At 41.6% G+C, this 25919-nt stretch overlaps 2 protein-coding genes across 2 annotated transcripts in view; both read right to left on the bottom strand.

Annotated features, from left to right (window-relative positions):
* dtx3la (deltex E3 ubiquitin ligase 3L a) overlaps window positions 1-25919 on the bottom strand; it is a 35134-nt gene that overhangs the window by 3769 nt on the left and 5446 nt on the right. The window contains exons 2-4 of the mRNA XM_030397697.1: window positions 10117-10199; window positions 9857-10008; window positions 6560-6771 (exon numbers count right to left, since the gene is read on the bottom strand). Coding sequence (XP_030253557.1) covers window positions 6560-6771; window positions 9857-10008; window positions 10117-10198 — 446 coding nt within the window. The 5' untranslated portion in view covers window position 10199. The remainder of the gene's footprint in view (window positions 1-6559; window positions 6772-9856; window positions 10009-10116; window positions 10200-25919) is intronic.
* On the bottom strand, window positions 20151-21720 carry LOC115569669 (zinc finger BED domain-containing protein 1-like). Its single transcript, XM_030397696.1, has 2 exons — window positions 21562-21720; window positions 20151-21215 (listed from the first exon to the last, which is right to left on the bottom strand). Exon 2 carries the CDS (start codon window positions 21041-21043, stop codon window positions 20186-20188), a length of 858 nt encoding a protein of 285 aa, XP_030253556.1. The 5' UTR covers window positions 21044-21215; window positions 21562-21720; the 3' UTR covers window positions 20151-20185.

Here is a 25919-nt window from a genome sequence, read left to right as displayed (position 1 = left end):
GGAACATCAGGTGAGAAGGGTTCTGAGAGCTGTGAACCCACACAAAGCAGCAGGCCCAGACAGGGTACTGGGCAAAGTACTAAAGGCCTGCACTGACCAGCTGTCAGGGGTTCTAACAAGGATCTTTAACACCTCCCTGAAACAGGCCACTGTTCCACCGTGCCTGAAAACAGGTACCATCGTTCCTGTACCTAAGAAGGCCTCCATAAGCAGCCTTAATGACTACAGACCAGTGGCACTGACCTCTGTGGTCATGAAGTGCTTTGAGAGGCTTGCCCCACCTCAAGTCCTGCCTCCCCAAGAACTTGGACCAGCACCAGTTTGCCTATAAGGCAGACAGGTCAACAGCAGATGCCATAGCCACCGTCCTCCACACTGCTGCGAGCCACACAGAGGGGTTGGGGAACTATGTCAGGATGCTGTTTGTTGATTTTAGTTCGGCATTCAACACCATACTGCCGAACATCCTCTTCCAGAAGTTAACTGCCCTGGGATTACCACCCCTCACCTGTGACTGGATAAACAGCTTCCTGACGGACCGGCCACAGACAGTGAGGTTTGGGACCCTAACAACCACCACTCGGACACTGAGCACAGGTTCGCCTCAGGGCTGTGTGTTAAGCCCTTTTCTGTATGCCCTATACACATACTCCTCATGTGACATTCTCCTCCACTCTAACATCATTGTCAAATTTGCCGATGACACAACAGTGGTAGGCCTCATCTCTGGCGGTGATGAGACAGCATACAGGGAGGAGGTCCAGAGGCTCGCAGTCTGGTGCAAAGCAAATAACCTCCTGCAGAATGCCAGCAAAACAAAGGAGATGGTGATGGACTGGAGAAGGAAGAGAGCTGACCCTGCCCCACTACAGATAGAGGGTGACTGTGTGGAGAAAGTCTCTTCTTTTAAGTTTCTTGCGGTGTATGTGGCAAACAACCTAATGTGGTCCACCAACACGTCGGCGGTAGTCGGAAAGGCCCAGCAGAGGCTACACTTCCTAAGACTGCTGAGGAAATGTGACCTGGATGTGTACCTGCTGCGTTCCTTTACCATTCCACCATAGAGAGTATGTTGACATACTGGCTCACTATATGGTACCCAGGTTGCATGGCCAAGGACAGGAAAGCCCTGCAAGGGGTCATTAAATCAGCGCAACAAATTAATGGCTGCCCTTTGACCTCCCTGGAAGACATTGCAAATACGCGAGGGTTAAACAGGGCCAAGAAGATACTGTCTGACCCATCCCACCCAGGCAATGGCCTCTTCAATCTCCTGCCCTCTGGGAGGCGATACAGGGTATTGGGGAGCAGGACAAACCGGCTAAGAAGCACCTTCTATCCATGGAAGGTGCTTCCCCTCCCCCCCCACACTAAGCACTTTGGACAATCATCAGTGTGTCATTGTCATCAAAAGTATTCACCCCCCTTGAACTTTTCCACATTCTGTCACGTTTTAACCACAAATGTAAATGTATCTTATTGGGATTTTATGTGACAGACCAACACAAAGTGGTGCATAATTGTGAAGTGGAAGGAAAATTATACATGGTTTTAATTTTTTTTAATAAATAAAAGACATAAAAGTGTGGTGCGCAAAAGTATTCACCCCCCTGCATTCTGATACCCTTAATTAAAATCCAGTGCAACATGTTGCCTTCAGAAGTCACCTAATTAGTAAATGGAATCCATCTGTGTGTAAACTTATCTCACTGTAAATACAGCTGTTCTGTGAAAGCCTCAGAGGTTTGCTAGAGAACATTGGTGAACAAACAGCATCATGAAGCCCAAGGAACACACCAGACAGGTCAGGGATAAAGTTGTGGAGAAGTTTAAAGCATGATTAGGATATGAAAAAATATCCCAAGCTTTGAACATCTCACAGAGCACTGTTCAATCCATCACCTGAAAATGGAAAGAGAATGGCACAACTGCAAACCTACCAAGACATGGCCGTCCACCTAAACTGACAGGCTGGGCAAGGAGACCATTGAGGCCCATGATAACTCTGGAGGAGCTGCAGAGATCCACAGCTCAGGTGGGATAATCTGTGCACAGGACAACTATTAGCCATGCACTCCACAAATTGGGCCTTTATGGAAGAGTTGCAAGAAGAGAGCCATTGTTGAGACAAAGCCTTGCAGTTCACCACAAGCCATGTGGGGGGCACAACAAACATGTGGAGGAAGGTGCTCTGGTCAGATGAGACCAAAATTGACACTAAATGCAAAATGGCATCACCCTGAACACACCATCCCCACGGTGAAACGTAGTGGTGGCAGCATCATGCTGTGGGGACGCTTTTCTTCAGCAGGGACAGGGAAGCTGGTCTGAGGTGATGGGATGATGGATGGAGCCAAATACAGGACAATCTTGGAAGAAAACCTGTTAGAGTCTGCAAAAGACTTGAGACTGGGGCGGTGTTTCACCTTCCAATAAGTAATTACTTTATTTTGCACAAATGATTGATTATCGCTGCTTTTACTTATTTACTCATTGTTGTTATTTATAAATGTAATTTAATCTATTTTAGTTTTCTTTCTTTCTTACATTTTACTATCTCAGAATGACCTAGACCTGTAAGAACTTTTTAAAACTTTTAAGATTATTTTTTTTCTTTTCCTTTTTTCTAGCTTTCACTGTCCTGAGCTGGATGATGTGTGTTTGTGTCTCTATGTTTTCCCATATGTGTGTGTACTGACTCTGCTGCTGCAAACAAAATCTACCTCTGGGTACTAATAAAGGAACTTGAACTTGAACTTAACTTCCAGCAGGACAATGACCCTAAACACACAGCCAGAGCTACAATGGAATGGTTTAGATCAAAGCATATTCATATGTTAGAGTGGCCCAGTCAATGTCCAGACCTAAATCCAATTGAGAATCTCTGGCAAGACATGAAAATTGCTGTTCACAGACACTCTCCATCCAATCAAACTAAGCTTGAGCTATTTTGCAAGGAAGAATGGGCAAATATTTCAGTCTCTATATGTGCATCGCTGGTAGAGACTTACCCCAAAAGACTTGCAGCTGTCATTGCAGCGAAAGGTGGTTCTACAAAGTATTGACTCAGGGTGGTGAATACTTTTGCACACCACACTTTTCTGTTTTTTATTTGTAAAAAAAAATAAAATCATGTATCAATTTCCTTCCACTTCACAATTATGCACCACTTTGTGTTGGTCTATCACACAAAATCCCAATAAGATACATTTACATTTGTAGTTAAAACGTGACAGAATGTGGAAAAGTTCAAGGGGGGTGATTACTTTTGCAAGGCATTGTATGTGTGGATATTTTTTTATTCTTTCTTTTTTAGATCCTTTTTTTTAATAAACAGAGGATAAATTGCTCAACCAATTTCATTGTAACACCTGTGACAATGACAATAAAGAATTCTGATTCTGATTCTGATTCTGATACAAAGGTACAGAGCAAAGCCGAGCATCAGAACGACTGCCCCTTGCAGTTGTGTGCTGCTCATTCAGACGCTCATGACAAGCTGGCCCTGCTTGCCTGCAAATATTTAGCCACTCCTGTATCCACGGTTCCATGTGAAGGACTCTTCTCAGTTGCAGGCCACACTGTTCACGAAAAACGGTCAGCTCTACATTCAGAAAATGTTAACCAGTTAGTTTGCCTCAGCACCTGGCTAAAAGAAGAATAGGTAACAGGGTCACATTTATTTGTGTGAAATCATCCATCCATCCTATAATTGCTGAAAAAGATGGCTAAGATGCCCAGATGTTTAGAATGAAGGTTATCTTTTAGATTGATTTAAAAATAACAAATCTGAATAACACATCCTGGCATCATCGACTACATAAACTTTTGTGTAGAGAACACCATGCCTTCCAAAAAGGTAGTGTTTTTTGAGAGACAAACCCTGGGTGACCCATGAGCTAAAAGTCCTGCTGAACGAGAAGAAAGGGTTTTTAGATCTGTGGATGAAGAGGACCTGAGGACAGTGCAGAGGGAGATTAAAGGTCAGCTTTGGTGTCCCCCTCAGAAAAATGTCTCTTTCCAAAAGTTTGTTGTCAATAGTTACACTTCATTTTGAAAATAGAAAATTTCAAAATTGTAGGTAAAAACTGCCCTAGGCATTAAAGCTAGGTTCTGTAATGTTGTTCAGAAACACACTTTGTTATACTGGGTGAAATGATCCTGCTATCCTGAGAGTAGTCAATACATTATGTATTCAGAAAAAGGAACGAAAATAATCGGACCTCTGTGGCAGCTGTAGGACTGAGAAAAATCTGACCAATCTGTGCCATCCGGTCCGGACAGCACGGATTGGTGAGATGCACAGATTGGTCAGATGCCTTCATTTCTCGTCCTCTGTCCCTCCCTCCTCCGCGCGTGCACACGTTACGTTTCACTGATGCCGGTAATATTCAGCACACTCCTCTGCAGAAATACGAGTTGCAGGAAAAGACGTTCATTTGGTTACAATGGCAGAGAAAATGCAGCAAGCCTTACTTGTAACAGCTCACCCCGCTAAAAAGGCAAGGAAAAGAAAGCCTGAGGCAGGAAAGGCTGTGACGAAAAGGCTCTGGATAAAGAAAGAAGTCGGACCGAGTCAACATCGGTGTGGCGTTTGAGCGGTGGAGACAAATGGGGCATGTGAAGGGCTTGAAAAGTGATGCAGAGGTTGCTCTCTTTCTGTTGGACAGGTAATTTTTTGTTTTGTTTCAGGGGGATTTGTGATTTTAATGAAATATGTGAGGTTTGCCAACTTGGCTACGTTTGTAGCTTGTATTAGCACAATGCAAACGTTAGCTTCTTGGTGTGTTGTTTTTAGCCATGAGAATGGCTAATGAGTCGGCCCAATTTCCACTGGATAGGGGTCCGCTGCGTTGCGGCTCCGATCCGGCTCCGATCCGGTTTTGGTCCGCCGTCCGGCAATCCCCACCGGTTGCAGTTTGAGTCCGCAACGGCGCAGTACGGTAGACAGCTGGCCTCATGATGTGTGCTAGTGTCAACACGGAGTGTTTATTTTGAAAAGTAACCGGTTGTAGTGTGTTATTTTAGCGCTTGACTTCCTGTGTGCTCCGTGCTAAATACAGCTGAATTGCTGCGTCTTGCTCCAGCATCTCCTTCTCCCTGCTGAGTCCCACTAACAGATGCGCGTTCAAGTTTGTGGGGGAGTGACTTTGGACGGGACACTGACGGGGTGGGGGGGGAACTTAGAGGAGGTGCCACTTTCAAATCTTGCTAGCTCTCTTGCTAGCTCTCCAGGATTGTAGACCCTAGCTTTAAAGCCCCTGTACAGACTTTTCATTTAGTGTTGATTTTGGCGGCCCCGCTGGACGAAAGCGGTAGTGTTTTGCCGGAATGAAGACTGCATTTCCCATGAGCTCTAGCGCCCACTGTCGTGAAGACGTTTGTCTGGCCGGCGCGTGTAGATTTGTTTTGGAAACGTCGGAAAGACGACGGGACTTGCTTTGAAAACTTTTTTTTTTTTTTAGCAGCTATCTGCAGCGTGCATATGGACGAGGTAATGTGTCTATTTGTATTTCTACTTAATATAATATGCCGCCGGTGAAACAAAGTAATGCTGCTGTTGCACTGCAATTTCCCAGCTATATATATTACCCACGGTGCTACAGAGCTAGCGTTACAGCAAAGTCACAGTGATTGTGATGGATGTTTTGTTCTAAGTAAGAAACTGAATCATTTATAATGACAGAGGATATTACCGATGCATCGTTGCAGGTCGGCTGGGCTGATACACACAGCTGAAATGGATGCGTGATCTAAGACGTTTGTTGTCGTTTTCACGAGTGTAGTATCTAACGGTTAGAGCTAATCTAGTGGTAATGTTAGCCAGCTTTGTTGTAACAACATGAATTCATGTATTGCTGTAAACTACGTCCCGCATTACATTTCATAAATGAAATAAAATTTACAAACCTGTCTAGGAGGAATCGGGCGAATTATGGATCCGACCCTCCCTTCAAGCCCCGCAACTCTCTCCATCTCTGGAAGGAATCGCCAATGTTTATCCGTGTTTTAGCCCTAGCTCGATCGGATTCCCTCTCTGCCTTTCGTTGGTCTTCGGTTCTAATTCTTTTTCTTTTCTTTGTCTCATTATCAGCCATGACAAAAGTTTTAGCTCGGTAGGCACTGGCTAGCGTAGCAACAAAACAGCTATGCCGTATCACTTTGGCCGTATCCTGAATGTCGTCAGTTCCGGTCTGACTGCCGTAAATCGTTTCGTCAGTGGTCCGACCCGACCAATGCCTTTCAGAGGTATAGAATTAGACTACTTAGAAAAAGCGTATCTTCACGCTGATGGGCTCATTTGCTGTTGTAGGTAACAGAGACACATCAGCAGAAACCAGAGACTTTTCTATATCCAGTTAAAAACTCCGTACAGGGGCTTTAAGCTATACTTTATACTGCGCTGAATTCCTTTGCACACCATCTCATTGAAAGGGAAATGTTTTTCTTCTCTCCAAAAAGTGCTTGTATATCAAATTATGAAATGTATCAAATATTATATGAACAATATTGGACAGTAGAGCAATGGGGGAAGACTATGGTTGTTGTATCAACTCACACTCTGCTGCCTCCATCTGGTTGTGTTTTTAGTGGGATGGAAGCTGTAGTAACCACATCCTCTCCATTATTATTGGTGGCAACAGTAAACAGGAGCTGCTTCTCGAAGGCCTTGTCCAGCAGCTTGCAAACCCTCCTGCCCTCACGGTTGTCAGGCAGGTAAGCACAGAGCCGCAGACCTGCATACGGCTGACCAGGGTGAGGGTGTTTCTCCTGCAGGAAGAGCAGGGACAGCAGGATTCTCAAAAAATATACATTCAAAACATTAAAATAATTGAGAATTATGTTGTCACTAGTTAAGGAATGTTGTGCAGTGCATCATGAGACACAATTGTGTAGTGTTCATGCAATATTAAAAGTGAGTTTGGGTTAAATTTGGCTATCAATAATATTTAATGATTATCAGGGATAATTTTTAATTATGATGATAATAAGATCCAACTTATATTAGATCACCTTGGGGCACCACCCTTGAAGAAGTTATAAGATAGCCAATTCAATAATTTAGTGTCATAAAAAGGTACTAAACTGTAACTCTGATTAATAATTAACGTAATAACTAAGGAGAAAATAAGAGTGGATGCGTGCCTGTATCAATGCCAGTCCCAGAGTTACGTGTTGCTGGAAGCATCAGCTTTCGTCAGCGCAACCGTTACTCAAAGGGAGCCACCAAACGTTCGGATTTCAACCACCAAAGGCGACAGTCTTTCATCTTGCTGGACAAGTCAAAACTGCCCCGTGTTACCAAACAGAAAAGACGTAGTGCAACCAGCGTCTGCAGAAGGAGGATTTTTCCCTCAGAAAACGCCCGCTTTGCCCATTTTGTAATTTACGCCGGGGAGGTGAGCCTATAATCTCATGAGTGACTTGTGCTCCAGAATTTCTTTGTATGATCATTGAATTTTCTTTTGCGTTATAACCTGTAGTTGTACAGACTAAATAACTAAATGCAGCTAGCTACCTCATCACTTGAATAAGTAGAAATATTTGACGCTGTTGTCAAGTCTGTATTTAGAACATTTGTTTCTTGTCCATGAGGGCCAACGTAGCTTCAACGTCTTCGGAAAGGGAGGATAAAGTGAGGGAGTGTTGCAATCAAGACCCTCACCACTAGATGCCGTTAAATACTCGATATAGTACACACTGTACCTTTAAGATTTCATATGGGAAAGAATGTTTCACCATCCTTCACAGGATTTCTTTCTTAAGATGCATGCATACATGAGATACAATCTATATTCTCAACTTCAGAGCGCTCTTGTGCGAGGGCTACATCACTAGGTGATTATTAGCAGGTTTGGATGACAGGATTTTAAATGGACAGGGGTGTTAAATTTGGCAGCTTCTTTGGCTGCATGGTCATCCAAAGCAGTGTATTATGAAACATCAGCAATTTGGCATGCATTTTAGTAGGGCTGCATAACATAGCAAAAATCATATTGCAGTTATTATTTGCAGACATCACAATTTGGACACGATACACAACTAGCAGGAATGTAAATTCCCGCATCCCAAACTTAATTTTCACTAAAATCCTGACATTTGTTACCAAACAAACAGGTTTCTCTGGAGAACAATATTTTCATGAAAGGACATCTCTGCAACACTGCAGTACATTGTTATAATGCTGTTTGACATTCTATCTTTATAAAGAAAATGCAGCTACTGACCAGGATACAATTTTATATATCACATATCACATTCACATTACATGTTTACTGACTGACTCTCAGGTCAGGGGTGGAAGGTAAATACTGTATATATAAATACTGTATGTAGTATATATCTTTTGTTGTTTTATTTATTTCTGACTTGCTCTGGCAATGAATTTAACTGAACTGGGTTAGTAGATCTGAATTTTATAGGGGAGATGTGAAGGCGATAACTGGACAGACTGCAAATGCAGGAGCAGGGCATCGAATCTGTTGCATTAGTGAGTGAACTGGTTAGCTTTCACCACATTCCGGATTGCTTTGCAGCTGCTCATATTTTAACAGCCCGTGACAGTTTTCATACAATCGCAGACCATTCCTAATGTTGTTCTCTCTCAACCTGTGCTCCACATTACTTGTAGACTCCTTACCTCTTTCAGCCAGACCTCAAATTCTGTCTTAACCCTTTTTCAACTGTGCCTATTTTTGTTGAAGAGGTCACTCAACAATAAAGGAATAGCCCTGCAGCAGGGATAGCTATTAGAGGTAGCTGGAGCAGTTGCAGTGGCAACAATAGCAATAGTGCAATAACACGGGAAATGCAAAAACTCCTATTTAAAATATTGTGATTGAATTCAACATTTGCTGATATCGCATCAAATCTCCTCCCTTAGTATACACACAGTATGAAATCTGTGCTGTTTCACTATTGAGGAATTCCAATTCCCATCCTTCTGTAGCTTTACTAACCAGACTAACCAGATAATCCACTCGATTTACAGAGAGAATTTGCCCAGAACCCCAAAAGAAGCCTGCGCACTACTCTGAGCTCTTTTGGTTTCTAAATTCAAATTCAAATAAGAAGACAAAAATGTTTAGTACACAAGAATATCCTACAGCATGATTCATAATCAGGCTGGTCACTGTTCCTGTTTTTGTTGATTGTAAGTAATTAAAATATATTCAATTAAAATTCTACCTTTAATGAAATATTATTTTGAACGTACAAAATGAATAGATACAACGGATGAAACAACATAACGACTTTCACGATAAAAAAATGTAGCAACACTGGACTGAGTCCTTGACATTGGCTACAACCATGTCACATGTTTTGGTTTAGGGTTAGCTTTAGTAATGCTCTTTGGCCTCCCTCCTGGTCTTCTGCTCCCCAGACTGTCCACTCCCACCAGGCTACCCTGCCACTGCTGCTCCACCCGACAGTTTCACCTAACTTGGAACTGTGACAAAAAGTTGGTGTGTTTTCTGGCAGGCAAAGTAAAGGTCACAGTTGGCTATATCAGCAAGGCTGTTGGCTGTTTGTTTTTTATAAACCAAACGGCAGAAAAATAATTTAGCCCAACAACAGGCAACCACTGAACATACAGTAAGAAAATAATAATGTCCACTTGACAAGACATGCAAATGAATAGGCGCTGCAAAGGTAGGTTTTAGGCTGGTTGCCTAGTTATGCATCTTTTTGAGAATATAAAAGCATTTCATACCAAATGTATTTTCCCGCCAAATAATTCTCATCTTGGCAATTAGTTCCACATAATTCCTGGGAATCTGCATATGTACATTGATGGAAAGTCAAACAATCATCAAATTGTTAGAATATTCAGTAGGGTGTTAGCCAAGCTTACTGTTTGTATTCCATCTGGGAATATGTAGCTGAGCTGCAGGGTGTTGTCATCAGGGAATCCTGGCAGGTCTCTATGAAGGATCACCGAGGTCATCTGGCCCTGTGGCTGGCAGCCAGTATGTGCGCCGTACTTCCCATTCAACCCTTCATTAGCTGCACAGAAACAAGGACAGTGGAGTTAAATTATCCAGAAATGATTAGAAGATTATTATGGATAGCTGGACAGACACAAAAATGTAGATGTGTATTTGCTCAAAGGACCTTGTTGTACCAGTGATGGGGGACCCTGTCCATTCAGATAGCGGTTACAGTGGAGCTTGTCACTGCTTTGACTGGAGCCCATACTAGGAAGCAGTAGACAGAGATGTTAACAGCTTAATAGCAGAACAGATTACTGAGGATTGCACAAAAATTAACATTTTCAGTGAGTCTAAATTGAAGTGCAGTGCTTTAAAGGGGAACTCAACTGCTTGTACTGACAAAGGTCTGTTAAAGTTACAGTCAAATGTTAACATGTACTTGTAAAGAACTTGTATATCATGGCAATCTTGAGTTCTATTTTTTCTGTGATGGAATGAGAAAAACACTTCATGAAGTTTGGTTCATTATGAATTTGTTATAGCTTAAACAGTCAATTTTGGTGATTGTAGAAAGTTGTGTCAGTCAAATTTGCTTTGTAGCCCAGCCTCTTTACTTCCTCTGAATTACTATAATTGGTAATGGCTTGAATAGAGCTTGTTTGATACACCCATTAGACTCAGAAACACTACAATGGTAAAGTCTAAAGAGCTCAACAATGACAGGACCGAAGATAAACTATGCAAACAATTCTTTGTAATTATAAATTTCATCGCACAATTGTGTCTCTGCTATACTGAGGAAGAAAACCAAATTATCACCTGCTGCTGAGAGAAAACTGGTTAAGATGGTTAAGGGTCAACTATAAACTACTAAAAAAAAATGTTTGCAATGAATTTGAAGCTCCTGGAAGACAGGTGTCGGTGTCCATAGTCAAGCGTGTTTTGACATGGGCTGAGAGGCTGCTGTGCAAGAAAGAAAACCTTGCTCCAGATGCTGCACGTTAAAGCTTGATGGAAGTGGACATTTATTAATGCCGTATGCCGCACAATGGTGGTAGTATTATGCTGTGGGCCAGTTTTGCTGCCAGTGGATCTTGTGCTCTAAAGAAAGTAATTGGAATAATGAAGGAGGATTATCTCAGAATTCTTCTGGAAAACCTAAAATCATCAGCCAGAAGATCAGGTCTTAGGTGCAGGCCCAAACTAATATCAAGAGTGGTAAAGCAAGAGAAATGAGAGCTGCCATGATATACTGTACAAGTCCTTTACAAATGTATTTTGTACATTTGACCATGACTGTAACTAGTAGTGGTTAGTACTGTTCAGTTTGACAGTTGTATGTCTTCTGAGGTTCTAGAAAGAAAATAATCCTTGTGATTTAATTATGAAGCACTAGCGAAAGTTCAGTTAGGAAGATCTTGCACGCCTACATGCATAAACCCCAGTCTTTTGTAGTCTCTGCCATTACCTAAGCCCATCATCAGTCACCATTTTGAATTATTTTTTTTGCTATTTACAGTGATTAACTTAAACAAACTATTCCAAGGAGGGTAATCACATTGATTTCTACTAAACTAACCTTAACAATTAAATATTGTTAAATGTGAACACACATTCAACTAACTGTGGCAGTGCAGCTAATTTCCATGTTTTGACATGAAACTGGAAGTAGTTGGGACTTCCACTGAGCACTTCAAGATGGTGGCATAGATCCTTCCAAATCTCCCAGCAGGGCCGGTTCTAGGCAGGCATATATGAGGGGGCAGACAAAAATATGAAGGGGGCATCATGTGTTCAAATCATGCTCCAGCACTTTTTTTCTGTGCTTATAGTAACAGTGTTTCTTCATTGAATTGGATTTTTAGCTATGTGTCCAACCCCAACCTGGAGAAGTGGATTGCACTTTGTCAGGCCTCTACCATCAGACCTATCCAGCTTCCTCTTTGTGAGCTGCTGGAAGCTCAAAAAATAAGTGAGCTGGCTTTGTTAAAAAAAACAAAAAACGCTGTGATTATATGAAACAAAACAGTGCAGAACTACAGCCTGGGGCGGGGCTTCACGTAGGGGTCTGTCAGACACTGGCAGGGGCGGGCTGGGGTTGAAATTCAGCCCGGGAGCTTGGTTTGGAGAGGCCTTTTATCTGATTGCATGATGGAACCGTAATTTTAACATGAATACTTTATTTGCAGTATAAAAACTAATCTATTGAACTGCTATATCGGCATGAAAAGAACATCAATAATAACGAATATTAGCAATAACTCATTAACGTTGGAAAGGAAACAGATGTCTAGTTCAGAAAGCCACTGACATAACTGCAGGATGGGTGGAGTGGATGGGCTTATTGTTTCTGTGTGACTGGAATAGGGATGTAACGGTTACCGGTGTCATGGTAAACCATGGTAAAATTCCAGACGATGAAGGTTACCGTTTAAGTTTTAATTACCATGGTAACCGCCGCGGTTGTGGAAAAGCTTGAGGCGCATGCGCAGCGTGCAACGTGCGCTTGTTATGTAGTGAAGAAGACATGGCGGAGGGAGGACGTGATAGTAGCGGTCCTCAGGGCATTTTTCCGCCTTCAAAGAGAACCAAATCTACAGTCTGGGCATATTTTGGTTAATATAAGAATGTTCAGGGACAGCTGGTCAAGGATGGCAGCCCTATCTGCAGGAGCTTTGAGAACAAAGTTGTTGCGAGGGGCGGCAACACCTCCAATTTACTTACTTTAACTTCACGACCATCACCCGCAACTGTTCAGCGAATGCAAGGTAAGCTAACCATAAGCTCGGTTCCATGATGTATGTGCATGTCGAGTTTTCTGTCTAATTTGCTGTTGTCACTAATGTAAACTGACCAGATAGTGGTATAACGGAACAAAGTTGATCCGTGATTTGGCACGTTATCTGAACCGCTTATTAACTGTAGATTTCACTTTTTAAAGTCGACCTAATAATTCCCCAAATATTGATGCAGAGCTGCAGTGAGTAGGATTTGACACAAACACATACTGGGTGGACTGATTTAGTGAACGCAAACTGACTGAGATGACTGACTTTCATCTGAGCTCCGCTCACCGGAGCAGCGTCTACCTGTGGCTCAGCAGCCATCTGACCAATCAGATTGACCGAGTCCACTGACAACAGACGAGCAGGCAGACAGAGAGACAGACAGCCAATATATAAGTAATATCAGAAATATATAATACTTGTGGATTATTTGTAGAATAGACTATATATAACGAATAATATAAAATGGTGAATATAACAAGTGTCTAGATAGAAATAAGAGCCAATATAGAGTATTCATAATTCATTTAACAACAATAATCCTTTTTGTTTTGATCTAAAAAAATTATCCAACCTGTTTCTCCCAAAAGTGATATGATCTAAACCTGGACCCTTGCACCCTTAGTATTAAGTAACAGTGACAGTAATAATTAATAATGACATTTTCATTCATTTTTTTCACAGAGAGGGTCTGCTGGCCAATCGAGTGCTGCTGCCACTACACCTCATTCTACCTCTGTAACGCAGACATTAAAGGACACGTTTCAAAAACAGGCTGCCTCATCACAAAAAGCCAATGACCTATTTTGCACAGTTTTGATATATTCTTTTATAATTATTTAATGTTGATTTTGCAGTGTTTTGTTAAGGTTTTGGATTTGGACAATTTTAATATATAATAAATATATTTAAATATAAATCTTGATGAAATTATTTCAATTTATCAGTGTTTTTTCAACATTTTGAAGACATTTTAAAAAATACTGTGGTATACCGATAACCGTGATAATTTTGGTCACTATTACCGCGGTGTGAAATTTTCATACCGTTACATCCCTAGACTGGAACTGAAACATCAACATATGACATCTCAATATAATTCTATGCAAAGACCTATTGCCAACCCAGTCCTGCACACTGCACCTGTACCTGGCACTGTTTTATTTTTGGTGATTGGTGGTTTCCTCCTCCTCTTTGTCCTCCTCCTCTTCCTCCTTCTTCTCCTACTCTCCTGTCCCTCCCCATCTGTCTCTTCCTCCTCCTCACTCCTATGACTGGCATTATCCTGTCCCTCTGCATCAACTCCACGACTGACACTGGCCGTGTCAGCTAATATTAACAAAAACAGCAATAATGATAAATGAGTTAGGATGTAAAAGACAGGATATATAGCCTATATATTCAAATAATATCTTTTTAACTTTGAACACAGACTCTCTCCTGAAATATGTTTGCTTTTGCAATAAGGAAATGTGACCCTGCTGGGTCCCGTGTCATCACTGGCCTGGCTGACCTTCACCCCTCCACCACTAAAAGCTCTGTTAATTTGGCACATTTGACTGCATACTGTATTAAGTGTTTTTTTCTTTTTTGCCCTTAATGTTTCTGCTCCACACATGTCTTTCTCCGGCTTCTTTCTTTTTAGCATGTTTGCTCATTTGAATTTATCCTGCTCCTCTTTCTTTATTTAAACAGGAAAATAATGGTTTAATGACTGACTGAGCGGTTGAGCCAAACATATTTTTATAGAAACAAGGATCAGCTCAAGTTGGGAGGGTCCGCTCATATCCCCCCTAAATATACTAAATATTAGATTGACCCAGTCTGACGTTCCACCCTGTGCCACCTGTGGCCGTTTTATGGGGTAAAAAAACTTTCCGACCACCGGCCGATTCGGCCTGGAACAGACAGTCCATTCGGGAATACTCCCGAACCTCCCTATGGCCAGCCCACCCCTGGACACAGAATATTTGTCTTCAGTTTGGCACATACAGTGAACGTGGGCACTCATCTCTGTGCTTGTGACGCTGCTGCTACTCCAAAGTCTTCCCGCTCCGTGGCCGTGGTGAAACCTGATAGAGATTAGGTTCTCTGCCCGAGCCCGAGCCGGGCCGATGTTTCCCGTCACTATCCTCGGGCCGGGTCGGGCCGGGCCCTTGATTAAGCATTTGTGTGTGTGTGTGTGTGTTTTTTGATAACTCAAAATAATGACTGTATTTCCAGCTAGAAAACGTGCATCACTCTCCTCCCTCCAAGATGCTTGTGTCGCTGCATGGTGTTACACGTGAGTTGTCCTCGTGCTGAAAACGTGACTTCTCGCGCACGTGAGATGCAAGAAGAAAGCAAAATATATATTTTTACTAAGGAAAATGACAAAAATAATAGTAACGCACAGTGACTTGAATAAGTAACGTTAATCTGATAACTGGTTTGGAAATATTACCGCGTTAGATTACTCGTTACTGAAAAAAGTGGTCAGATTCAGGGCATGTGAGCGGAGCTGAACGAGCGGGGAGCGGAGCGTGCGAAATATAGTCGGAGCAAAGAGGAGCGGGTTTTAATCCAAAGGCCAGAGCGATGGTTCCGTTTCGCTCCAGTTCCGGACCAATACCGCTCTCCACGAGTCTAGGGCATGCACAAGTCCACACAGACTCACGTGTGCCTGCAAGCCTACATCAGAGGTCATTCGTTGAGAGATGGAGTTTGTAAAATATTTCGAAAAGCAAGCAGACAGGTCATATAGGTGCAACATCAGGAATTTCTCCCTCTTTTAAATTTGAGCAAGCGTGGAGCGATTTCACCAGAGCTGAATGAAATTTTAGGTGAGCGGAGAGTGGTCTTTTAGCGGAGCTGTCTGGTATAACTTTGAGCGATGGAGCGAATGAGCGAACACCCACGTAAGCGGGGAACGGAAATTCTCGCCGCTCAGCTCCACTCAGCTCCGCTCACATGCTCTGGTCATATTAGAGTAATGTGTCACTGATTGTGTAGTTTAAGTGCAACATGGAGCTTGAGAACGTCAGTTATAACAGCCCACATATAAAAAAAAATTCGGGTTTAAATCGGCCTCGGGCTCATAATTACAGTTAACGGGTCGGGCCGGGTCGGGCCGGGCCGGGCTCGGACACAACGTGCACGGGCTCGTGTCGGGTCGGGCTTGATATTTTGGGCCCGATCTAAGATCTAAAACCTGACACTACACTGTCAGGCTGTGTCTTGGCTCATTTGCATACTGCAACAGTGATTGGATATTTACTGAGTGTTTAGGGGAGGGGTGAGTGTGTGTGTGTGTGTGTGTGTGTGTGCGTGTGTGTGTGCTGCGCAGCCTGTGAATACACGCACAGCGGAGGGACAGCGAGAGGAGAGGGAAGCCGATACTATATCGTGTGTGTCCCTTTTTCAGCGGATTTTTCTGCGACTGCAGATAATTTTGTCAACTTGTAATATATACATTTTGTGACTATAAAATGTGCTTTCTCAACTTCTAAAATTTTTTATTTTAAGGGGGCAAGACATTTATTCGAGGGGGCGCTGCCCCCTCTTGCCCCTGCGTCGAGCCGGCCCCGTCTCCCAGTCATCTTCACATTAAACTCCACCAAAGCATGAATATTGCACTTAAAATACACTAAAATTACCTAGAATGAGTTAATGCACAGAACTCAAGCAGGAATTATTGGACGATCTCAACACTTTGAAGACAGCGATAAATCAAAAGAAAGAGAGCATTGTCGGAGATGTCCTTAACCACAGGCTAACCGAAGCAGAGCAACGGGTGGAGGAAATGGAGATAGCTGACACAGAGTTAAAGGACTCTCTGCTTTATTCTCTTAAACAACAGAGAGTTGTACAAACCAAAGTCACGGACCTTGAGGCAAGATCTTGCAGTAAGAATATCCGCATGAACGGCATTAAAGAAGGTACAGAGGAAAGCTCAATGCTAACTTTTATTGACAACTCTATGAAAACAACGCTGACACTCGAAATAGACAGAAACTTGTACCTGCAAATCCAGTGAGCCCTTCAGTCACTTGGCCCAGTCTAACGGTCTATCCTTGTCAATTTCCAGAGATATGATACCAAAGACAAAATACTAAAAATGGCTTGGGCGTGGAAGATCACTTATAAGTGAAAGGTGGTCACCTTTTCCAATGACTTTCCTGCAGAGGTGAATAACAAACTCAGAGAGTATAAAGACATGAAGAAAATGGGAGAAACAGGTCTGCTACCAGACACCATACTCTGCCAAGATAAGGATTTACATGGAAAACAGACCATGCATCTATAAAGTGCAGCGGAGGTATCTGATGATATGAGAAGTAGAGGCTACACCATATACCAGCCCCTACAAACCACGCTCACTGACTGGGAACAGAGGCTTAGTGGAGGCACACATTGGAGCAAAAAGGCTAGAGATCACAGTGGACGAGTCCGGGAGAGCTCAGAGATTTCCATCGACAACAAGTGTGAATACTATATTATCATGCACCACAAGGTATTGATCACATCATTTCACACAGTTAAATTGTGGAGGAAAATAGTCCTTAAACATTTGGGTAATATGCACGTGATATCTTCTTAATCCCAGGTATATAAACAAGTGAAAAAAAACTGACTGGAAAGAGACTAAATGACCATTTGGCTCAAGAAGACAAAAGACTTTGCTTGTTGCAAAGAGGGAGCCCCTACATCCTGTTGGACTGATTCTCCACCAGCATATGGATGCTACTGTGAAGATGGCATGGCAGTGTAAGACCCTGAGGTTGGAAGTCACCACAATACTGGTTCATAATATTCTTGTTCACATTATTTGTTACTGTCAGATTTCATATGTTTGGGTATAATAACTACAGCATCTATCTATTAAAACAAGAAAGCTTTGTGTGTGTGTGTGTGTCTGTGTGTGTCTGTGTGTGTATGCCTGAAATATCTCTGCAGATCAGGATCAAACTGACCTGAGGTTTTCAACATGGCTGCTGCGTGGTTGAAGGGTGTGCAATTTCGGATTTCGTTGGACTATAGAGATACTATCAATAAATTATTTAATAAATGATTTACAAATTCCGCCCTGCGATGAGCTGGCGACTTGTCCAGGGTGTATCCTGCCCTCGCCCAGAGACAGCTTGGATTGGCTCCAGCAAAAAACCCAGCGACCCCATAAAAGGGATAAAGCGGGTACAGACAATGGATGGATGGATGGATTTATGAATTCCACCAGCATTGTCAACCATAGCCACGGCCCCTGAATTTTGCGCACCAGAGCCAAACACTGCAGAGCCTACCCCCACGCCCCACTTCCTGTGTTCCAAGTCTCAAACGAAACGTGAATCGAAAATGGATACTTGCACAGAACGCTGGTATGCAAGAGATACGTTAGTATCGTTAGTAATAGTTATCAATCAATCTACACATTTCACAACAAACCTAAATGTCCCTTACGTCCCGCCTTCAAACACAGCCTCATTTGGCCATTCATGAAAAAGCTACATAAACGTTAACTTTTCTATAGGAATACATACTTCCTACAGGCATTGCAAATGCATTTTAAGTTGGTTAGGGAAATCAGGTACAGTGAGGGCAGATATATTCTAGTGAAAGGCAAAATAGAACATAAAATGGCCACACCTCTCTGTGTTTATCTCCCCCCACAAAACGGTCAAAACATTCTGAAAAAGATTCTTGAAATAATACTGACACAAATGTCCTCACGTCCACAATCCAAAACATAACAAAGCGATTCCTCAAGATAGGCAAATTTAAAGGGAATAATAGATCCACCCTCCCCTGGATTTCCAGTGATATAAGGAAGTTAATGAAGGAGAGAGATAATGCCCTGAAGCACTCTCTTAAGTCCAAGTCACCGACTGACAGGCATATATTTGTGTCCATAAGAAACAAAGTAATAAAGGAAATCAGAGCAGCTCAATCTAACTTCTTTGTTAATCTCATACATGACGCTAAACAAATCTGGGACTGCCTACATAAATTAACAGGGAAAGGACATAATAAAGTAACAAAGCAGATTGAGATCAGCTAATTGCTTTTTTTGTGGAAAACATCAGATCAAAAATGGACAAAGGAGGCGTAGTTGGAGCAATTTTCTTAGATCTTGAAAAAGCTTTCGCCACCGTCAGTCATCAAATACTCATTCGCAAAATGAATTATTTTAATTTCTCAACCAGTGTAATTGACTGGATGAGATCATATCTGTCAAATAGAGTGCAGTGTGTAAGGGTTAGTGGTGAGACATCACCATCCCTGAGGAACGAACTAGGTGTACCCCAGGGATCTGTCCTGGGCCCTATTCTTTTCAGCCTTTATGTAAATTACCTGCCATCAGTCTGCACTGGATGTGAGATTCAGATGTATGCTGATGATACAGTAATTTATGTCCATGCACAAACCAAAGCCCAAGCTGCTACCAAACTCAGTGATACAATGGTACATGTACATAAATGGCTTGCTTACTCACAATTGTATCTCAATTAGGGCTGGGCGGTATGACCTTAAATTCATATCACGATATAAATTGAATCCCTTCACGGTAACGGTATATATCACGGTATATATTTAAGTGTAAAAATTATAACATAAGTGTTTCTGAATGGGTTTTGAAGTCCCTTAGCAAAGCTAAGTTGATTTTAAAAAACAACAACAACAAAAAAAAGCAAAGATATAATGTAATTGTTAGAGCATTTATTGTGCAGAAGAAGATAAGTAAGAACAGAAGTAAGCATAGTACCTCAGAGGTACAACATTTTTCAATAATACAAAAATAAAGTGGATATTGTAAACAGTACTTCAAGTAAGAGAGGTTTTCTATAAGGCAAATGGCAAAAACAGTGAAAAGGTCCTGTAATCCAAAAAAGTGCAAAAGTTAAATAAAACATTAAATTTTCCACATTTTAAAGAACACAAAAATTTAAAAGATATTCTAAATAACACTACTTCAAGTACACAGAACAGGCTTTTGTTCTGGTGTGCAAAAGTGTCACTGAACATTGATTTCTCAAGTTGCAGCTGCAGATATTTTTAAAGAGAAACACTTACAGTAAACTTAGCATATTTTCTGTAAAAAACAAACAAAAAGCAGCATATTTAAATTAGAATCAAGCTACAAACACTGAACTTTGTTTGCCAACAATAAGGGTTTTTTCTGTAATCCAAAACTGCAAAAGTTACCAAACAAATTTTCCACATCTTAAAGAACACAAAAATAAAATTCTAAATTACACTATTTCAAGTAAACAGAACAGGCTTTTGTTCTGTAGTGCAAGTGTCACTGAACAATATATTTTCTAAGAGAGAAACACTTACAGTACATTTAGCATCTTTTAAGTAAAAAAACAAAACAAAACAACAAAAAGCAGCATATTTCAAATTAAACTCACAAGCTGCAAACACAAACACTGAACTTTAGTGTTTACTCCAGTCTTCAGTTCACTTGCTTCCCAAGTTCACATCCTCTTATAGGTTGTTAGCCAGGAACACAAGCTTGTCCACAGTCTCTGGCTTTAATGCAGACCTGTGGCATGTGACAATGTTGCCACCAGTGCTAAATGCCCTCTCTGATGGGGCACTGGTGGCAGGAATGCAAATATATTTCTTTGCAAGGTTTGCCAACCTTGGAAAATTTGTCTGGTGCAGCCTCCACCACTCTAGTGGGTTAGCTTCTGCATCAACCTCCACTGACTGCAGGTAGCTTTTTATCTCAACTTCAATGGCATCTCTGTCAGAGAGAGCAGCTGGGCCAGGCTGAGTGGATGCTTTTTTGAAAAAACTGCCCAGACTTTCTTTCACCTTCTTAGCCTCTCTCTCCACAGCTCCACCAGCAGCTGCAGTGCTTGTTCGTGGGGGTGACTCTGAGGCAGGTACAGCTTCAGCTTGCATCACAAGCAGTGCTTGAATTTCTGCTGCTACTCTGGTCTTGATGTAGTCCTTTCTGTCTTCAGCTATGTATGAGTCTTTAAAGCGTGGATCAGCAAAGGAGGCCATGTCCAGCAGGTCATTGGTAGCAGGGTCAGAGTACTTATCATTAAGATACTGGAGGATGGCTGTCTTCATGTGTTTTGTCAGGTCTGTGTCATCCTCAGAGTAAGCAAGAACTGTATTGTTCAGCAGATGAAGTACAGGTTTGAGGTATGACAAACTGACGTAGTCCTCCCCAGACAGTGTATCGGTGAACTCCATTAGAGGGCTGAGGGTCTTGTTCACAGATTCCCAAACATCAATGTCCTGCCAAACAGGTACCAGATGTCTGGTCTTTTTATCTGCTTTCAGGACCTGTGATATGGCCTTCTCCTGTTCAAGAACCCGCTGTATCATCTGTTGTCGTGACCCCCACCTTGTTGGTGTTTCAGTGATGAGCCTGTGAGGAGGCAGGTGTAGGTCAGCCTGGGCAGCGGTCAATTCTCTCTTTCTTTGTATGAAAAAGCACTCACGATCCTTTTACACACGCCAACTGCTTGCTCCACACGAGGATCTTTCACACTTCTTTCTGTTAACAAAGATAAAAGTTATTACTTTAGTTTAATCCACAGAGCATCTTACATCTCTTCCAACAAAACATATAATTACTATACAGTTATCTGATAACAGATTAAATAAATGAATCAGAATAATTTTACACCATGGAGGTGTGAAACTTAAAATGATCTTTATCAGTGTCCATATTATCAGGGTATATGTACCGGTAATTCCATTTCTTTAAACATCACTAAAAGCAGGTACAAAGAATTGTCCTGTAATTAAGTAATGTGAATCACCCTAGGAGGCTGATAAACACACACACACACGTTTTGGAAATGCAAAATATAGTGTATAATGTTACAATTTTAACCTACCAATAGCAAGATGCAGCCTGTGCCCGAAGCACTGCAGTCTTCTCCAGTCATTCAGCGTCACTGCCTTCACCACATTTGTGCCGTTGTCGGTGGTAATACACACTTGGGATTCTTCCCTGAGGCCCCATGACTCCAGCACGTCCTTTAATCCTTCTGCTATTGCCTAACCCGTATGGTCATCAGGGAAATACGAAGTCTGCAAGCACCTGCTGGCCAATTTCCACTCATCAGTAATGTAATGAATCGTGAGGCTGATATAAGGCTCCATGGTGCAACTCGACCACAAGTCCGTAGTAGTTGCGTAGTGTTTTAATTCACGGAGGTCATTCTCAACTCTCTCTCGGAGCTGGCCATACAGTTTGGGCATTTCTTTCTCTGTAAAATACTTGCAGCTTGGAGGTTCGTATCGAGGATCAAGGGTTTTAATCATGTCTTTAAACCTGCTGCGCTCCACTGTTTGGAAAGGGACCATATCTTTGCACAAATGTGTTGTGAGGGCTCTTGTTATGTCATTCCACCGCTTGCTCATTCTGTCATACGGAATACTCTTGGAAAAAGCTTCCGCAATGGAGGGCTGCTGTTGGGTAGCGGGCGAAACGTTTTTGTTTCCCCCTGTGTCGGCAGGTGTTTGAGCCGAGCGCAGCCTCTGGCTCTCTGCATACTCGAGCACATGCTTTGACTTTGGTTGTTGGTGGTCACAGTTACTCCACACATCTTGCAAATAACTTTTTTCTGCTCCACATCCAACTTATTAAAGCCAAACCACGTCCAAATCACTGACGTGGCACCATTTTTTTTACCAGCTCCTCCTTCTCCGCTGTCTCTGTGCTTGCAGCCATTTTCACTCTGAGGCAGGTGCGATGACGTCATCAACGGTAGGGAGGTACTGCGCAAATCTCTACAGTGGGCCAAATTTTCTACCGTCTACCGCAAATACCGCATATACCGCATATATCGCGCAGCCCTAATCTCAATGTAAAGAAGACAGTCTGTATGTTCTTTAGCAAGACTAACACTGTACCTCACTGTGAACCCAAGGTCTATGTGTCTGGGGAGGTCATTCAAACAGTTGCACATTTTAAACCAAGTGAGAAAGGTAATGCAAATAACCAAATACAACCTAGCCAACTTTAGATATATAAGGAACTGCCTGACAACACCTGTAGCAAGTCAAGTCAAGTCAAGTTTATTTATATAGCACATTTCATGCGGCATGCATAGACTCAATGTGCTTCAAGATAAAAGCATAACAATTTGAAAGATCAGTCAAGAACAAAAAACATGTATGAACATTAAAACAATAAAAACATTCTTTAAAACTAGCTAAAAGCTTGTGAAAAAAGGTATGTTTTGAGATTGCTTTTAAAACATGACACAGTAGTAGCAGAACTTAGTTCATGTGGTAGAGAGTTCCAGAGAGTGGGACCATAATGACTGAAGGCACCATAAGCTGATTTAGAATTTATCCCAGGTATATTAAGGAGACCTTTATCTGATGACCTAAGGGATCTGTCTGGTGTGTATTCAGTGAGCATGTCAGCAATGTACGGGGGAGCTAGACCATTAATGGATTTAAAAACAATTAGAAGTATTTTAAAATCAATTCTTTGTTTAACTGGGAGCCAGTGAAGAGAAGTTAAAATAAGAGTGATGTGCTCAAACCTATTGGTTTTTGTCAATATTCTGGATGAAGCATTCTGAATAAGCTGGAGTTTATTTAAGACCTGTTTTGACAGTCCAGCAAAAAGTGCATTACAGTAGTCAAGTCTATTAGAAATAAAAGCATGAACCAGTTTTTCAGTATCTGATTGTGACAGGAAGGGTCTAACTTTAGAAATAATCCTTAGATGATAAAAGGCAGTCTTGGAGATATTAGATATGTGCTTATGAAAGCTAAGATCAGGATCTAGAATCACACCTAAGTTATTTACATGTTCACTAGGTTTTACAGACAGGGGGATTAATAAAGGGTGAATCTGGTGCCTCAAAGCCTTGGGACCCACTAAAAGGATCTCTGTTTTGTTCTCATTTAGATGTAAAAAAATGTTCAGCCAATGTTCAGCCATCCATTTAATATCAGTACTGCATTGGATGAGTTGATTTACTGGGCTATGGTCGTTTGCAGGGACCGATATGTATAACTGTGTGTCATCAGCATAGGAATGATATGAAATATTGTATTGCTGAATGATAGAACCAAGCGGGAGCATGTACAAATTAAACAGTAGTGGACCGAGAATTGACCCTTGAGGGACTCCGTAAGGAATGTCCACTTTATCAGATTTAAAGTTGCCAATGGAAACAGTGAAGCATCTACCAGTTAAATATGACGAAAGCCAGTTAAGAACAGTTCCTCTAATACCTAAACAGTGTTCTCGTCGATGAAGGAGAATTGTATGGTCTACTGTGTCAAATGCTGCACTGAGCAAAGCTCTACATGAATGCTATGATCACTCCCCACTTAACATATTGTATGACGAGCTGGACCCAGGTAAATAGCACAACATTAAGGCCTATCACTTCACAAACGAGCGCTTAAAGTTTTGGACAGAAAACCCAAGCTTTACCACCATTGTAACGTTCTGGACAAATATAACTTGCTCAGCTGGGAAAATACTTTAAAGCACACTGACGCATGCCTAATTTTTAAGATCATCAATGGCAAGGCTCCCCCACCACTCTGCACTTTTATACAGCAGAAACAATGCAACAACAAAACTACAAAGTCTGCCTTAAGAGGGGACTGTGTAGTCCCTCTTAGGTCCAGCTCCTTTGGTCAATTATGTTTCTCTGTAAGAACATCTAAATTATGGAACCAATTGCCAGTGGAGATTAGAAATTGCACCTCCCATCATACATTCACCCACCGTCTTAAAGACTGGCTTTTAAGCAATCAAAAATGTGAACATCTTCGCTAATATTTAATCTGAATGCATGTTTGTTGCTATGTACTATTGTAGCTGTCCTGTAACCCATGGTGGTTTGTATGGATGTATGTATGGTTATATGTTTTTTTATGTATTTATTTTTTTTATTTAACCTTTATTTAACCAGGAAAAAAAGACTAATTGAGATTAAAAATCTCTTTTACAAGAGTGTCCTGGCCAAGACAGGCAGCAGCATATTCATACACACAAAGACAAGGTAGACATAGACATTAAAGACACTTAGTATCCAAAACAACAACATTTGAAGGTCAGCTACAGTAATAACAGCCTCAGGCAAAACATCTACAACCAGATGTTCCTGCCTCCAGGTCATCCAATTTCACCTTAAAAGAGTTCAACGAGACCAACTCATTATGTTTCAAAGTTGTTTGCAACATGTTCCAGGCAGAGGGAGCAGCAAACCTAAACGCTTTCTTTCCCAGTTCAGTCCTGACTTTTGGGACAGACAGCAAGAACAAATCCTGAGACCGAAGATTGTAAGTCCCAGCGATACTTTGGTTAATGAAGGACAAAAGGTAAGAAGGAAGAAAACCTAAAGTTGCCTTGTAGATGAGAATATGCAGGTGTCTCAGTCTGCGTGTTGGTAAGGACCATCCAACCTGATCATACAGCGTACAGTGATGAGTCAGTGCTTTAAAACCAGTGATGAACCTCAGAGCTCCATGATACACAGTGTCAAGAGCATGTAAGCTTTAAGATAAGGCATGCATATATACAACATCACTGTAGTCCAGAACAGACATAAAAGTGGCAGTAACCAGTCTCTTTTTTGAGTTAAAAGAAAGGCAGGATTTGATCCTAAAATAAAAACTCAGTTTCAGTTTCAATCTTTTCACCAGCTGCTGGATATGATTTGCGAAAGAGAGGGATTCATCAATTAATATACCAAGATATCTGTAGTTGGAAACACACTCAATCTTTAGACCCTGAGAAGAGAAGATGGAGGGCAGATTTTGTGGTTTTGATTTTGTGTTAGAGAACAGCATGACTTTAGTTTTGTCAGCATTTAAAACAAGTTTTAAATCATACAAATGTTCTTGAACCATGTTAAAAGCAAGTTGCAACTGGGAGAGGGCCCCTTCTGGGGTGGGTGCTGAGCTGTAGAGTACAGTATCGTCAGCATAAAAGTGAGATTAAATGTTTTAATGTTTAATGGAGCCAGCCTTTTGGCATCATGTTATAATGTTATAATACACAGGCTTGGGGAGTAACGGACTACATGTAACGGCTTTACGTAATTAGGATACAAAAAAGCAGTAACTGTATTCCGTTACAGTTACAGAAAAAAAAGACGTAATCAGATTACAGGTACATCTGGAAAAAAAATGGGAGTATTAGTTGGATTACAATTAAAATATATGATGATGAATGATGAATAAATGTGAAAGAATGAATTAATCTAACACTTGC

Source organism: Sparus aurata, chromosome 19, assembly GCF_900880675.1.
Source record: "Sparus aurata chromosome 19, fSpaAur1.1, whole genome shotgun sequence".
Taxonomy (NCBI): Eukaryota; Metazoa; Chordata; class Actinopteri; order Spariformes; family Sparidae; genus Sparus; species Sparus aurata.
Note: the sequence above shows the minus strand (reverse complement) of the source record. Positions and strands in the feature narration are given on the sequence as shown.

Bases quoted from the DNA above. Each gene is read 5' to 3' on its own strand.
- LOC115569669 (XM_030397696.1), bottom strand. From the start codon at position 21,043: ATGATACAGCGGGTTCTTGAACAGGAGAAGGCCATATCACAGGTCCTG.